Source organism: Galeopterus variegatus, unplaced genomic scaffold (assembly GCF_000696425.1).
Source record: "Galeopterus variegatus unplaced genomic scaffold, G_variegatus-3.0.2 Scaffold1058, whole genome shotgun sequence".
Classification (NCBI taxonomy): Eukaryota; Metazoa; Chordata; class Mammalia; order Dermoptera; family Cynocephalidae; genus Galeopterus; species Galeopterus variegatus.
This window is the reverse complement of record NW_007727169.1, coordinates 367,020-380,993: the sequence shown is the minus strand read 5'-3', so window position 1 is coordinate 380,993 and position 13,974 is coordinate 367,020. Positions and strand designations below refer to the sequence as shown.

At 35.1% G+C, this 13,974-nt stretch overlaps 1 protein-coding gene across 1 annotated transcript in view; it reads right to left on the bottom strand.

The window, feature by feature from the left end:
* TRHDE (thyrotropin-releasing hormone degrading enzyme) overlaps positions 1-13,974 on the bottom strand; it is a 374,981-nt gene that overhangs the window by 83,256 nt on the left and 277,751 nt on the right. Inside the window, 2 exon segments of the mRNA XM_008574522.1 lie at positions 3,455-3,642; positions 4,282-4,347. Coding sequence (XP_008572744.1) covers positions 3,455-3,642; positions 4,282-4,347 — 254 coding nt within the window.

Here is a 13,974-nt window from a genome sequence, read left to right as displayed (position 1 = left end):
AATTGTGAAGCCACACAAGTGTCAGTCAAAGGGTAAGGAATCTATAAAATTGACATTGTTTAATCCTTAAGAATAAATGTCTTTTTTGTAGCATGATCATCAAATGTCTGTACAACATGGTTTGCCCCTAATATAAACAAACAATTTTGCATGTATTTAAACTATATTATTCTAAATAACTGGAGGTTATGATAAAAATTGGTATGTGTCAATATTTATGCTTTAGAAAAACTCTCTAAAGTCCATGAAAAAGAGATTCATATAAATATCTGCATGTTGCTTATAGTCAATACCACATACAGACAGAAAACTTAATAAATGGAAGTTTTATATATACATATTCCATAATGTATCACATAGCTGTTCAGATGCAAAAAAAGTTAACTATAAGGTTTTGATATACAAACATTGAGGCATTTTGTAAAACCTTAAAGATAGACTTCTATATTTTTCCTAAATATGTTTTTGTACTCTGTGTGTGTGTGTGCATGTGTGTGTGTGTATGTGTGTGGAATGAAAATCCATGTATAGTCACAAGGACAAAAAAAAGGGTACAAGTTACCAAGCACACCTGAAATTTGTATTCATTTATAAATTGCTGTACTGTCAATACTATTTAAGTTATTTTTCATAACTTTCTAAACAACATATGTTTAGTCTTTTCATAAATTTTGTTTTAAAATCAAAGAAAGCATAATAATTATGTTGTTTTGTGATTACAGCTTAAAAGAATAGAAAACACTGGACATAGTTGAGTGAAGAGCACTGTGTGGTGTGCTGTAAAGAAATCTGAGACTGCAGTGCACTATGTTTAAAAAGAGACTAGGAAAAAAAAGAGAGAGAGACTAGAAAAAAAGAACTTGTGAAATTAGATTGTGTTCTAGATGCTTAAATTAACTTGAATTTTAGCCATCTCATTTTGAGCATTAAAAAAAGGTTTTTTTAAAATAAAGCACTTCAAAAGACCCTCCAAATATTAAGGTAGAAAAGAAAAGGTGTATATTTTAGCCTAAGTGAGAAATCTTTTTTAAAAATGGTATCAATATAAATGAAGCACTAGTGTAGACTTTGTAAAAAACTGTTCAGAGTTTGCTATCATAAGGTCAGTAAGAAAAGGAAAGTATGACTGTGGAGATAAATTTAATTCCCTTTACCACAGACCTCTGAGAAGCCCGTCAGTGTATGAAGAGACATTTACTTAACATTCCAATGAATTACCTTTATAAAGAAAAAAAAACGCTACGCAGTCACAACCTCCTAGCACATATATACACTGTTACATATCAAATAACTTTATGCAATTACTAGTTATGTTAAGATCTTTCCTTTCAAAAGGAAATGTAATATAACCATTACATATAAAAATAATTACTGAATACATTTAAAGTGTCCTAGGCATGTTGTAGTGATGTAGTGATGTTGTCGTGTTCCGTAGGAAAATAAAGACAAAAAATTCATTGTCCTAGCTCAGAAAATATCCACAATTCACAGGATTTCTAGCATAGATAGGCAATAGGTTTTACACTGTGTAAAGGTAGAAAAGAGTAGGTGTATATTTTAGTCTGAGTGAGAAGATCTATGAAGGCTATATAAAAAGGCCAGACAGAATTGGTACTGAAGCTTTGACCAGAATGTTATAGTGAATTAGATAATCAATAATATAAAATTGGAATACTAAATTTTCAACTACAAATTCTATTATTTCAAAGTAAATGGAAAATCATTTTTGAGACTAATGGAAGGCTCTGCATTTTCTGACTCTTAATATTATATATGCCAAGTTCTCAGGGATCAAAGTCATCCATATGATTTTATAACCCCAAGAAAAGCAAAGTTCCTTAGATGTTCCATATGCTTATACAGCCTGGGAGAAATTCTTCCTTGAAAGAGTCAGACTCATGGTTGGTACATCTGATATATGTTATAGGTTGACAGAGTATTTTTGTTCAAAATTTGTTCTGTCATCTGTGTGTCCTTTATGTTTTTCTGCATCACTGATGCTCATGTCAGACTGATCATTCTCAAAGGCCTGGCCTGAATCTCTCTAACTTTGCCACAGTCAAGTAATTTTTATATACTTCCTGGCAAGGCCAGGGTTGATGCCTAAGCATGTTTAGCCTGGAGCCAGACAGTGGACGATTAGAAGCAACACTTGGCAGCTGTGGGGAATCCAGGCTGGGTAAAGAAGCACTGGCAAAGTCAGTCCCTGACAGTGGTGACAGTGTGGCAGGGTAACGCTGTATTCCACAAGTCCAAACAGTTAATTGCAAAGGGTAGTGTGCTGAAAGTAAGTATATAAGGTACTGCAAAAAGTTCATGGAAGAATAGAATTAAAAGATAATATGAATCTTTCCACAAACTTTTTGTAGAAACCTTGTATATATCAAGATGGATATTTAAGACACTGCTTTCCTAAATTAGATTCCAAATGCAGTCACTAGAAAACAGTCATGAATTTCTCAATCACTTCTCTGTATAGCAGTCTTGGGGCTAGCTTACGTGGGAACAATTTCCATTCCTCTTGGAGATAGTACAATAAACTTAACGTGTGCTCCAGATCTCCTAGGTATTAGTGGGTTATAAAATCACACTCCTAATTTTCCAAGATAATGGGAGACAGCCTGAGTAACCTAATCCAAACATCTCATTTTATTTATTAATTTTAACCTCTCTGCTTCCCTGTCCCTCCCAATGTCTGACCAGGGCACCTTGTAAGAATGAAACTAACTGACTTGAGTTCTGCCGTCTTTCCTTGGCTCAGCCTCTAATGAGACACAAAATATCAGAAAACATGAGGCAGAAAAGAAAGAAATCCTACATGCTGAGTTATCAGTAATTAAATAAGTTTCTAAAGAAGTGAAAGTAACAATAAATCAAGATATTACATATGCTGTGTATTTAGTGGTTTTAAAGACTAAAAATGAGGGAAGGAGAATATACTTTGATACTAAGTGGCATTGATATTTAGACCATTTTAAGGTTTCTATTTTAAGTTCCTTTAGCTCATTTTAGTTTATATTTTTGTTCATTTTAATTATTCTGAATTTTTAGTTTTTGTTCATTTGTTAATTACAAAATATGTTCTATAAATCTCACAGTTTGCGCAATTCCATTTAATTCACTGCAACAATCTTAACTTTTTTAATTTAATTCAAGAAACATTTATTGAGAAAAGTGGAAAATCAAATCTTACTTTTTTTAATCACCATAATTTAAATTTCTGTCTTCCTAAGCAAATAACTTTGATGGTTGTCACCCTGAGGGTTAAAATATCCAAAAACTGGACGCAAAAGTAGAATCAAAATGAAAATAATATACATAAATAAAGAAATGGAAACTATATTTCACTTACAACATTTCAGAATTATGTTACCAATGTTTTTTAAAATATTAAAAATGCAACGTGAAATGTAAGAATAAAGGCAATATTTTTTATGTAAAAAGAGTGTTGTACCTGTTATTTTGAAGTTCAAGTGCTTTAGTTTTAGCACCGATGTCATAAACAAAATGTTGTTGGGTAATTATTATTCTATTTTCTGCTGTTGTATTTCCCAAGATGGTGATAACAGGATAACCCATCTGGAGTGTCCACTGATCCATTACTTCTTGTATATTTACATATTTTCCATTCCTTTTTAAAGCCTTTATAACAAAAATTGTATAAATTAGTTTTACAAACTATAAACATAATTAACATTAAGCCATTTTTTACCTTTACAATTTTCCCAAATATAGAAACATTTAAAATCAGTGAAGCTAATACAATATGCTAGTAAAATTAATCTCTAGTCTTTAGTTAAGCTTCATAAATATATATATGGAAATGAAAGTTTTATTAACATGAAAGTTTTTACATAACAGAAAATAAAATATATTTCATTGTTAAAGCATGATACTTGCAGTATCATTAAGTGTCCCTAGTATTTCTAGTTATCACATTTAAATATTTGGTACTTGTAAATAGAAAAAAAATTCATTATAACTTCAATATTTGTCTCTTTAACATGAATATCTGACATCATATTAAAATTTTATTTCAGAAGTATTGTCATGCTTGAAAGTAGGCAAAGTATCTTTTACCACTATTTGTAGTTTAGGTAATTTTTAGCCCCATTATATATAAAGACATATTATGTCAAAAATCAAACAAGAAAGCAATATGACCAACAGGGAAATACGAAAAGTAAAAACAGTCAGTGTCAATAAAAGTTATGAATGTATTATAAACTCAATTCAAATATTCAAGTAGAGGCTTTGATATTTGAGCTTCCTATACTTTACCTCTGATAATGTATTCCATAGATCATTTCTGGCTGCATTGCCATACTTATGAATGGTTAAATAATCCTATAAGAATATAAAACTGTAATTATAATTCAAAGGTTAAGCAATTACCAGTAAACACATTTATTTCTCCATTTAATTAACAATTTTCATTTGCTTGAATTGCATTAATGCACAGAGAAAAACATGCAAAAAGATGAAAAATCTCATTTTAAAATATTCCAAAGAGATTTAACTATAGCATATTTTGTAATTAATTCATCGAACAATATTAATCTCTTAAAAATGATTTTTATAGTCATAATCACTTCTTACAGATTTCCAGGGTCAAAGATCTTCCTCTAATTGAGCATTCAACCTCAGCCAATTTCAAAGAAAATGTATCTGCAGTGATATATTTAGGGAAAACCTTCCCATCAGGCTTTTGGGTTGAAGTATTGAAAAAAAAATTTTTATGGAAATAAAACACCTGGCTGTTATATGCTGATGTTAAGAAGAATTGCTTTGCCAAAAGAGCACTTTCCCCACAATTTGTCTCCAGGTCCCTAGTCTCTCTGCAAAGGAGAGGCTGCCTATTCCAAAAATGATGAATCCTTTTTTCCATGAGTTTGAAACATATATTAATATTTAATAAGAAAAAGCCCTTCCTAAGTCTATTTAATATTTTGGGGCTTAGGACTTCCCATTTCTCATTTTCACCACTAGAGATTAAATCTACACACCTTCTATCTGATTCGTGCCTTCTTCCCTTTTAAGAAGCATGGTTTGTCTTGCTGTCAATGTGCTATTTAGTTACTGCTACTTGGCATTATTTTGTTTTCTGATTTCGAAGTGGAAAAATGAATAGTGTTTTATATTGTAAAAAAAAAGGACCCTCTTCTTCATTTGAAATTCCATCATCTCTACAACATGTAAGTAGTAGACAAAATCCTAATTTACATCAAAGTACTGAAACTGAAAAAAAATGCTGACTCCTCTCAGTACTTTATATAAGTGGGGTACTTTGGGGATAAAGTTGGGGAAGCAAACTTTCTGAAATGCAAATTGCAGCACCTGTGACAGACTCAGCTTTTGTTGACAACTCACAGCTCAGCTAATGGCAACTCCCACTCAATCAGACGCCTAAAGAGGCAACGTCCAGCACTAACTTAGCAACCACCTTAGTCATCAGGTGTTATGAGTAATTTTGTGGAAAAAATACAATCCTTAATCCCAATTTGGCTTTGAACATGCCATATGAAGCTATTCCAACATGAACCCAGGATTTAAATGGATTATTTCAGATTTACTTTCAAAATTATTTTTTACATATTTTTAGCACTTAAATGAATAAATTTGGAAACAATGGGACCTATGAAATACAAATTTGTGCTTTATTTTAGTGATGCCACAATAAAAAGGGATAAAATTAGAACTATTTACTACCAGTGCATGGACAGTCCTGCTAGGCTAATAACAAAAGAGGAAACACGGGAATATTATGAGGTCAATGTACTACTACAGTTTTCCTCTCATAGATCATAAAAGTCCAACTATTCATGATACGAGTTGACCTTGTCCCAATATTGGTCATCAGCTTGAGTTCTTGTTTCCCTACCCAGTTCAGAATAAGGTTCAGATTTCTACTTCAGACATTCCGAAATGGAAATTATTCAAGTTTAAGAAGCTACTCCTAACTTGTCTGCCTCAGTATTCAGGGATGATAGCATGTCTTCTTGAATTCCCAGCAGCCCCAATATTCAGACATTATTGAAAGTCTACATATGTCAACTCTGTTTTTAAAAAAAAAAAAAAATTCTTTAAGTGTTTTAGTCTTTCTCTTGCATAAAAAATTTCATATGTTGTATTAAGGCAATTGTGCTTTGTCTTGCAGAATTACAGAGAAACAGAAAGAATAGTGAATTTTTAATAATCAATCATTCATTTGTTCATCCACTCATAAAATGTATTAAGCACTTATCATGTGCCGGGCAAATTTCTAGGTGCTGGGGAAATATTGGTGACGAAAAGTTTACCAAGAACAACCGCAAATACTGAGACGTGATTTACGTAGGAAGATTTCTGTGATTAAAGCTGTAGAGATCTTGGTGCAATAACAATTTGGCAACGTGAATTCAAACATTTCATGTGTGATTGAATAAAAGGATTTTAAGTTCCTTTCAAACCTACCAGTCTATGAATATAGAAATGCTTGGAGATATGGATCTGAAATGGAAATCCATGTTTACATATTATGTGTATGAAAGTCAATCAGCAGTACATTTGACATTATGATATAAAATAGAAAAATGTTTCAATATTAACTTTAAAAGAATTGTGGGTTCTCTATGCTAGGTGTTTTAGAAATAGTAGAATTATTGACAGGAATGAAATAAGATGAATAGTAGAATATTCTTAAGGGACATAACAGGTAATGTAGACTGATTAAAAGTTAAAGGCATATTAAGCAAGAGTATATTCCAATACATCTACCTATGGAGAGAGGCGTCATAGCATAGTGGTTTAATGTGCAGGAACAGGAGTCTGACTGTATTGGTTCAAATCCAAGAGTCCAACACTCTCTAGCTATATGATCTTCTACAAGTTGCTTAAACTGTTTGTGCCTGTCTTCATATCTATAAAACGGAGATAGTAAAAGTACTATTGCATATAATTTTTCTGATAATTAAATGATTCAATATATGTACAGTGTTAGAAGAGTGAAGAATGCCTAGTACACTGTAAGTATTCAGTAGACATTAGCTGTTATAATCTTTTAATCATCTCAGGCTATCAGTTGGAAAACTAACAGAAGGGAAAGTATCATTAACAGTAATTAAAAAAACAGTATATGAAAACAATAATATTTGCCTCCTTTTTAGCACTGTGTGAATTGCTTTATATTTTATCTTATTCAATCTACACAATGACATTGTGAGGTAGATACTATCATCATTTAATAAATCAGAACACTGGACCTCAGAGATTCCAGCCCACATACAAATCCCATACCTATGCACACAACTGTCTGCCCAAATCTCATATCCAAGAGATGCTGCACAGATAACTAGGAGTCACATTAAAATGAAACTCACTGTCTTACCTAAATGGGTCCCTTTTGGTAGCCCTTCCTCAGTGATGACCTTTCCATCTGCCTAAGCCAAAGGGTCATCTTGAGGCCCTGCTCTCCCTTTCCATCACATTCAAGTAATGATCCATCACCTAAATATTCCTCCAAGATTCGCCTTCCCTTTACCTGTTTGCCAACCATTCTACGGCATCTTACCCAGATGACTACAACTGCCAGTTTCTGCTCTGTTCCTTTCAAATCTAATTTCTACCACGAAGCCAGAATAATTTGATCAAATATACACATGAATCCCTGCTACATTCATAACATAGTCCAAACACCTTAAAAATGTCTCTTACGGTCTGCTCCATCTCTAACACTCTAATTCCAACTATAAACTTGTTGCTCGCTGCCTCATTTTCTGAAGATACCTAATGTATATTTTCCATCTTTTCCAGCTCTCTGAACATGCTATTCTCTACATATTCTTTCATCCTTTGCCTACTTCAATTCAATTCAATCTCCAGGACTCAATGTATTTCCTCCAGGAATCCTTTCCTGCCCACTCCAACCCCGCTCCCAATTTTAAGTCAAACAACCTCTTTTAGGGGCCGGCCCGGTAGCGCACTGAAGCGCGGCGGCTCTCCCACCGAGGGTTTGGATCCCACATACAGACCGGCCGCTCACTGGCTGAGCGAGGTGCGGGTGCAACACCGAGGGTTGTGATCCCAGTGCCAGTCCCGGTCCAGTACGGGCGCGACACTGAGGGTTGCGATCCGTTGCCCTTTCCTGCCCACTCCAACCCCGCTCCCAATTTTAAGTCAAACAACCTCTTTTAGGGGCCGGCCCGGTAGCGCACTGAAGCGCGGCGGCTCTCCCACCGAGGGTTTGGATCCCACATACAGACCGGCCGCTCACTGGCTGAGCGAGGTGCGGGAGCAACACCGAGGGTTGCGATCCCGTAGCCGGTCCCGGTCCGGTACGGGCGCGACACTGAGGGTTGCAATCCATTGCCGGTCACGAAAAAAGACAAAAAGGTTAAAAAAAAAAAAACAACCTCTTTTATATTCTCACATGTTGCACTTGATGTATGAGCATTTATCAAACTGTGTTTTAATTGCCTGTTTAATAGTCTGACTGCTCACACAGTCTGTAAACTCCAAGAGAATAAGGACCCTATCACGCCTATTTACTATTGTTTAACCAGCATCTTTGCGCTCAGCCTAGTAAACAGTAGATGCTCAATGTATATGTGATTTGCCTTTTTCTATGCAATATGCCTTTCCGTTAATAACTGATAATACAGTGATCAGAGATTTCTTACACCCATCAGGCTCCCCCAAAATATCACATTTATATACTAATACAGGGCATAATTCATTATTTCAGTGTGTACTTGTCAGATATATAACTTGTATTGATACATGCAATTGCATATGATGTCATCAAAACATTGTGATCTATTGCATATAAGACCAATTTTGTTTTACTTCTTTTGCTAACAAATGACATGGTTCATGATGTTTCATATATAAAAGCCAATGGAACTAAGAAAGACAAAGGGAAAAGTAAAAAGAATGAGCCAAGAAAGTAAAACACTTCTATGTTTTAAGATTTATGTGAAAATAATTATGGAATACTTACTATCCTATTACTGAGTCTCTCAGCATGCTAGGACAGGGAATTAGCCACATAAATGATTTGTTCCTTGAGACATGCAGGGATGTCAATAAACACAATATGGATTGGTTTATACATGGACACCCCCCAAAAAATTTTTATGGAAATATTTATATTATCTTTTAATTCTATTTTTCCATGAACTTTTTGAAGTACCCTCATATGTGTTTAGTTGCAAGTAACAAAAAAATTCACCCTAGAATTACTTTTAAAATAGCAATATTTATTCCTCCCTATTATAATTAGGTAGGACAGAGTTGCAGCCACTTTCTTCTAGAATTATTTTGGTCCCACCCATAACTATGTTTTAACTTCATCCTCAGGTTTGTGGCTAGATGGCAGTAACAATCCCATGAATCATGTTCAGACATGACATACAGAGGAAAGGGATGAAATTTCTTCCCATGAACCTTTTTTTGAGAATCAGAAAATCTTCCCTTCAAATTCTTCAGTGAACTCTCCACATTTCTAATTTGTCAGAATTGCATCATGTGCTCTGCTCTGGCAAAAGCCTGTTCCTGCAGTGTAAGGGGTTTCTTTTGGGCTTTACACAAGACAGGACATAGTCCTCTGAAGTATATGGCTCTCCAGAAGAGGGTGAGACCTTGAACAAAATCAGAATTCAGCTAATAAGAAACAAAGGGTGACTAGCTATAAGTAGACCATCAATAGTGTTTTCTCTTACAACATAGGGGATATGTGTCTGGGCCTAATGCCACTGACAAGCAGGACACCTCTACTTGTAAGACTAGTCTGGAAAATGCTAGGTAAACTCAAGCATTGATTTTTCTGACTATGTGACAAGAAGGCTGAAGCAAGGGTTTGAAATATTGTTGCTTTCTATCAAGAGTAATTGTACCTCAAAGAATTCGTAGCGGGCATTTGTCATTTTCGGGCTTTTCAGCATTTAAACACCACTTTTATATGGTGACAATAACTCACTATGGAGTCTGGAAGGAAGGCAAGAACTCTACCTCCCACCCTTGAAAAGGAAGGGACAAAATACTAAATACTCCCTTTCCACTTTTTCTTGCAGCTAAAGCATGGGTATGTGCCCTGGCCTCAGACAAGTAGATGCTTCATCCTAGGACTGTGAATTTTAAAGGAGTAATTCAAAAAAGCAGGAGTAGTTGAAAGATTTTTCCCTGTGATGGTGACACTGAGAGTAGTCACACTAATCGCAGGAATTGAATCAGCCACTCCTGTGGCATGACCTTGGCTAGACTTCTTGATTTCTGAGTCTCCTTTAGTTCTTATTGTCTATTTTGTAAGCCTGGTTCTTCAGCCTTCCCAAGATTTTATGGGCTACCCTACACGTTCTTCTAATAAATTCCTTTCTGTTTAATTTAGCCAGTTCGTTTCTGTTGTTTGCAACACAGTACTCTGACTGATACAATGGGTGATAGAAACAAACGAAGACACCTTTAAATTATCTTGGTGACCCTCAGAAAGAAACATAGAAACTCTCTCTTACAATTTATACGAAATAAAAACCAAAGAACACCAAGTTCTGTTTAGTAAATCTACTAGGCTTTTGTTGTGGGGGGAAAGAGATGTATACGTTAAAAAAAAAAAAAAAGAGGTCAACAAAAAGGTTGGATAAGAAGGTTAAAACTGAAATGGAATGTAGAAAGTTCCATAGATGAGGTGTACATAGAGTTACAACTACAGTAAAAATTAAAACTATGCAAAGCTTTGGTCTAAATAAAGCTTCCAGAGTAGGGTGTTTTAAACTGGGAACCATAAGCTCTGAACTTAAATATTTGTAAGTATGTGCATTATTAGAGTAAGGTGATCTTAAAGGTATCAGTGGAAAACAACAAAAGCAGATTAAAAGTGCCAGATCACAGAAATGTCACACAAGAGCTGGCTAAAACCCATTTGAAGCCTGGCCCATGCACTTCAGAGGAAGGTTTTACATTCCCTGACCTTGAGAAACAGAAGCAAGGAAACCAAAACAGTGACAGATGAACAACTGAAACAAAGAAAGCTAGACCAAGATGTTTATATTGGTTAACATCTGGGGACTGATTTGAAATTATAAGATTAAGTAAAAATGAGCAGCAAAGCATCAAGAAAGCTTTATGCAAAAATAAAAGAAGTAATATTTACAGATTAATTATACTAGATGAAAAATATAATTATTTAAATTTTCTTTATTATTTTATTATAGTAAGCTTCCAAGAAGGAAACAAAATATAATAGAAACCATTACCAAACTTTTTGAGGTACAGCTGTTTCAAGCCACCAGACAGTAAAAAAAAGGGGTGACATTAAGGAAAGAAAGCTACTTGAAGAGATAGAAGAATAATAGTTGAAAAGCCAATTATCTTGTTTGCAAGCCATTCTGATTCTGATTTTTTAAATGTGTGTTTACCCTAAATTTACTAGAAATGACTTGCTTAGATAGGGGAGTAATTCAGATATTTCTCTAGGAACAAAAAGCCATTTACATGTTTTAAAAATCCATTATCCCACCTACTAAATGTAAATTTTATAAAAATCAGTATACTTTCATAAGAGGCTGCTAAATATAGCAGAAAATCAGAGAATTTTAAATCAAAACAACCTGATAGCACATGAAAGGTTTTTGTTTATTTGTTTTAAATTATAGACAATGGCATATTCTTACACCACTTTTCTTTTTAAATATATTCCATGTAGTAATTATAGATAATGCTATCAGCACCTCAACAAACCGGCACATGAGAGTTAAAATACTGACTGTTGGATTTGTACTTCATTCCAGAACAACCTGACAGGGTCTTACACCTATCAGTGAAATAGTGTGAATATAATAGTCTATAGGGGTGTTCTGGGGTACTAAAACATCCCCACCTCTCACTTTTGCTGCTAGCCTAAAATATTACTGAGACATAAAATGAATCTATTGGTAAAACTGAAGTTTGTGAATTGCTATTTCAGAATTCCCTGAAAAAGTGCTTTGACCACTACAAGCTCACAAAATAGATAAATTGTATCCTGGCTGGTAAAAATACACTACCTCTTGTAAATCAGGGTGCCCACTGATTGTAAGCATGTACATGAAGTTTTCCTCTTTCATCTCTTTTCTTGCTCAGCCTTGATTCTGGTGTCTAGTTAAGAATAAAACGTAATTTAATTGAGAAAGAAGTAATATGTATAATCATAAAAACTAGATAAGAATCCAGACTGATCCTTACTGGTCATGCAATATTGGCTAAAGTACCTATTTTCTCTAAACCTTAATTTCTTCGACTGAAAAATGTAGATAAGGCAGTACTTTTCTGATAAGGGTGTACCCAGAAAATGACATAAAACAAATAAAGCACTTAGAAAAATGCTTGCCACACAAAGAATACAAGAAACTTAGGTAATTTTGATAGCAAATTCAATGGGGGAAGAAAGCCTAGGGTCAACTCCTTCGTCTTCAACCCTATCTCTGAGAGAAGCCAAAATGCTCTAGAAGCCCCCCAGGGAAATTACATGGACTAACCTGAAGGAGGAAAGTAGTTGGAGGGAAAAAAAGAAAAGCAAGAAAAAAAACTGGCACACACCTTCTTTAGACTTGAGAGAAGTTTAGAAGTCCTCCCTTCAAGTTTGGGAAAGAAAAGGGTCTCGAATGGTTTTTCGAGGGTAGGCTTTTCACAGAGCTTCGCTCAGGTGCCAAGACCACTGTTGAGTGGTGCATAGAATGGGCACACTAATTAGATTCATCAGCAGGAAACATACTTATCCAAGTTGGTACCAAAACAATAAAGACGCTAACTTTCAGGTGACCAGAAAGGCAGACTCAAGTAACATGCTCTTTCTCTACTTCCTTCCCATTCACTCATCAACATGCTCCATGAAACCAGTCAGACTACTTATCAATATGGATGAGACTAGAGGGCTATTTATCATATGTTCTGGACAGAAAAAGTTTCCTGGGCTATTCTCATATTAATGGGCACGACATAGGGGAATTCAGTAAGGAGAGTTTAAATTTCCCATATGATCAGAAGCATGGGGGATTTCTTTTATTCAGTGTTAAAATCATAATGCTTTGCTAATATGTTGTTGACTGTTATTATTATTAACATCAGGTATTTGTCTATTAGATCTTCCTTTCTTCGCTTCCCTGATTATCCAGCTCAAATCATCTTAATCAGTGCCTGGCAAATAGCCTCATCTCTTGTAGCTCTGTCCCTCAATTAGCCTCACTTGGCAAAAACTCCAATCCTGGATGAATCCAAGCACTTGTGTTCTTCAAACATGTGCTCATACAGCTGAGTATCACAGGAGAAAATCATGCAATTGAGAAGCTTAGGTTTATTATAAATCCATAAGCATCAAACTCAAATAGGCACTCAAAGCTGTCAAGGAGTTCCTTCCTACTCTTCCCAATCCTCAATTTTCAAACCTCTCCAACTCCCACCCTCACCTCACTTTCATTCAGCTACTGATCTTTCTCAAAAAACACTGAAAAAAAAAAGAGTCACCAGAAAGGTCTTCCTTCATTTTCCCCTAACTAGACCTCTCAATTTACTGGAAGTATGCCTTCTCTTAAACATGAGTTCTCTCACCTCCTCAAGGACCAATGTCCAGAGTCACCTCTTACTCCCCCAACATTATCAACCTCATCCTCTCCTCAGTCTTGATCTGCCAGCTATCTCTCATCTTTAAAAACAAAATAAAAATCTTCCTTAGTCCTTATTCCCCTCAAACTATTAAGCTTATTTTTCTGGTCTCCTTCCTTGGTAAATCCATTTACATTTCATTGTACATACTCTGTCTCCGTTTCCACGTTCCCAACCACTTTAACCCATTCCACTGAAACCCATGAATTTGCAGGCCACCAAAAGGAACTCTTCTCAGTCTTCATCCTGTTCCACCTCACAGGAACAGCCACTTTCTTATTCTTTAAACAAGCTTTTCTCCTTGTATCAGTGACAGGAAGCCCTGGGTATTCGGCCTGACCCTCCAGCTGCACAACTCAGTCT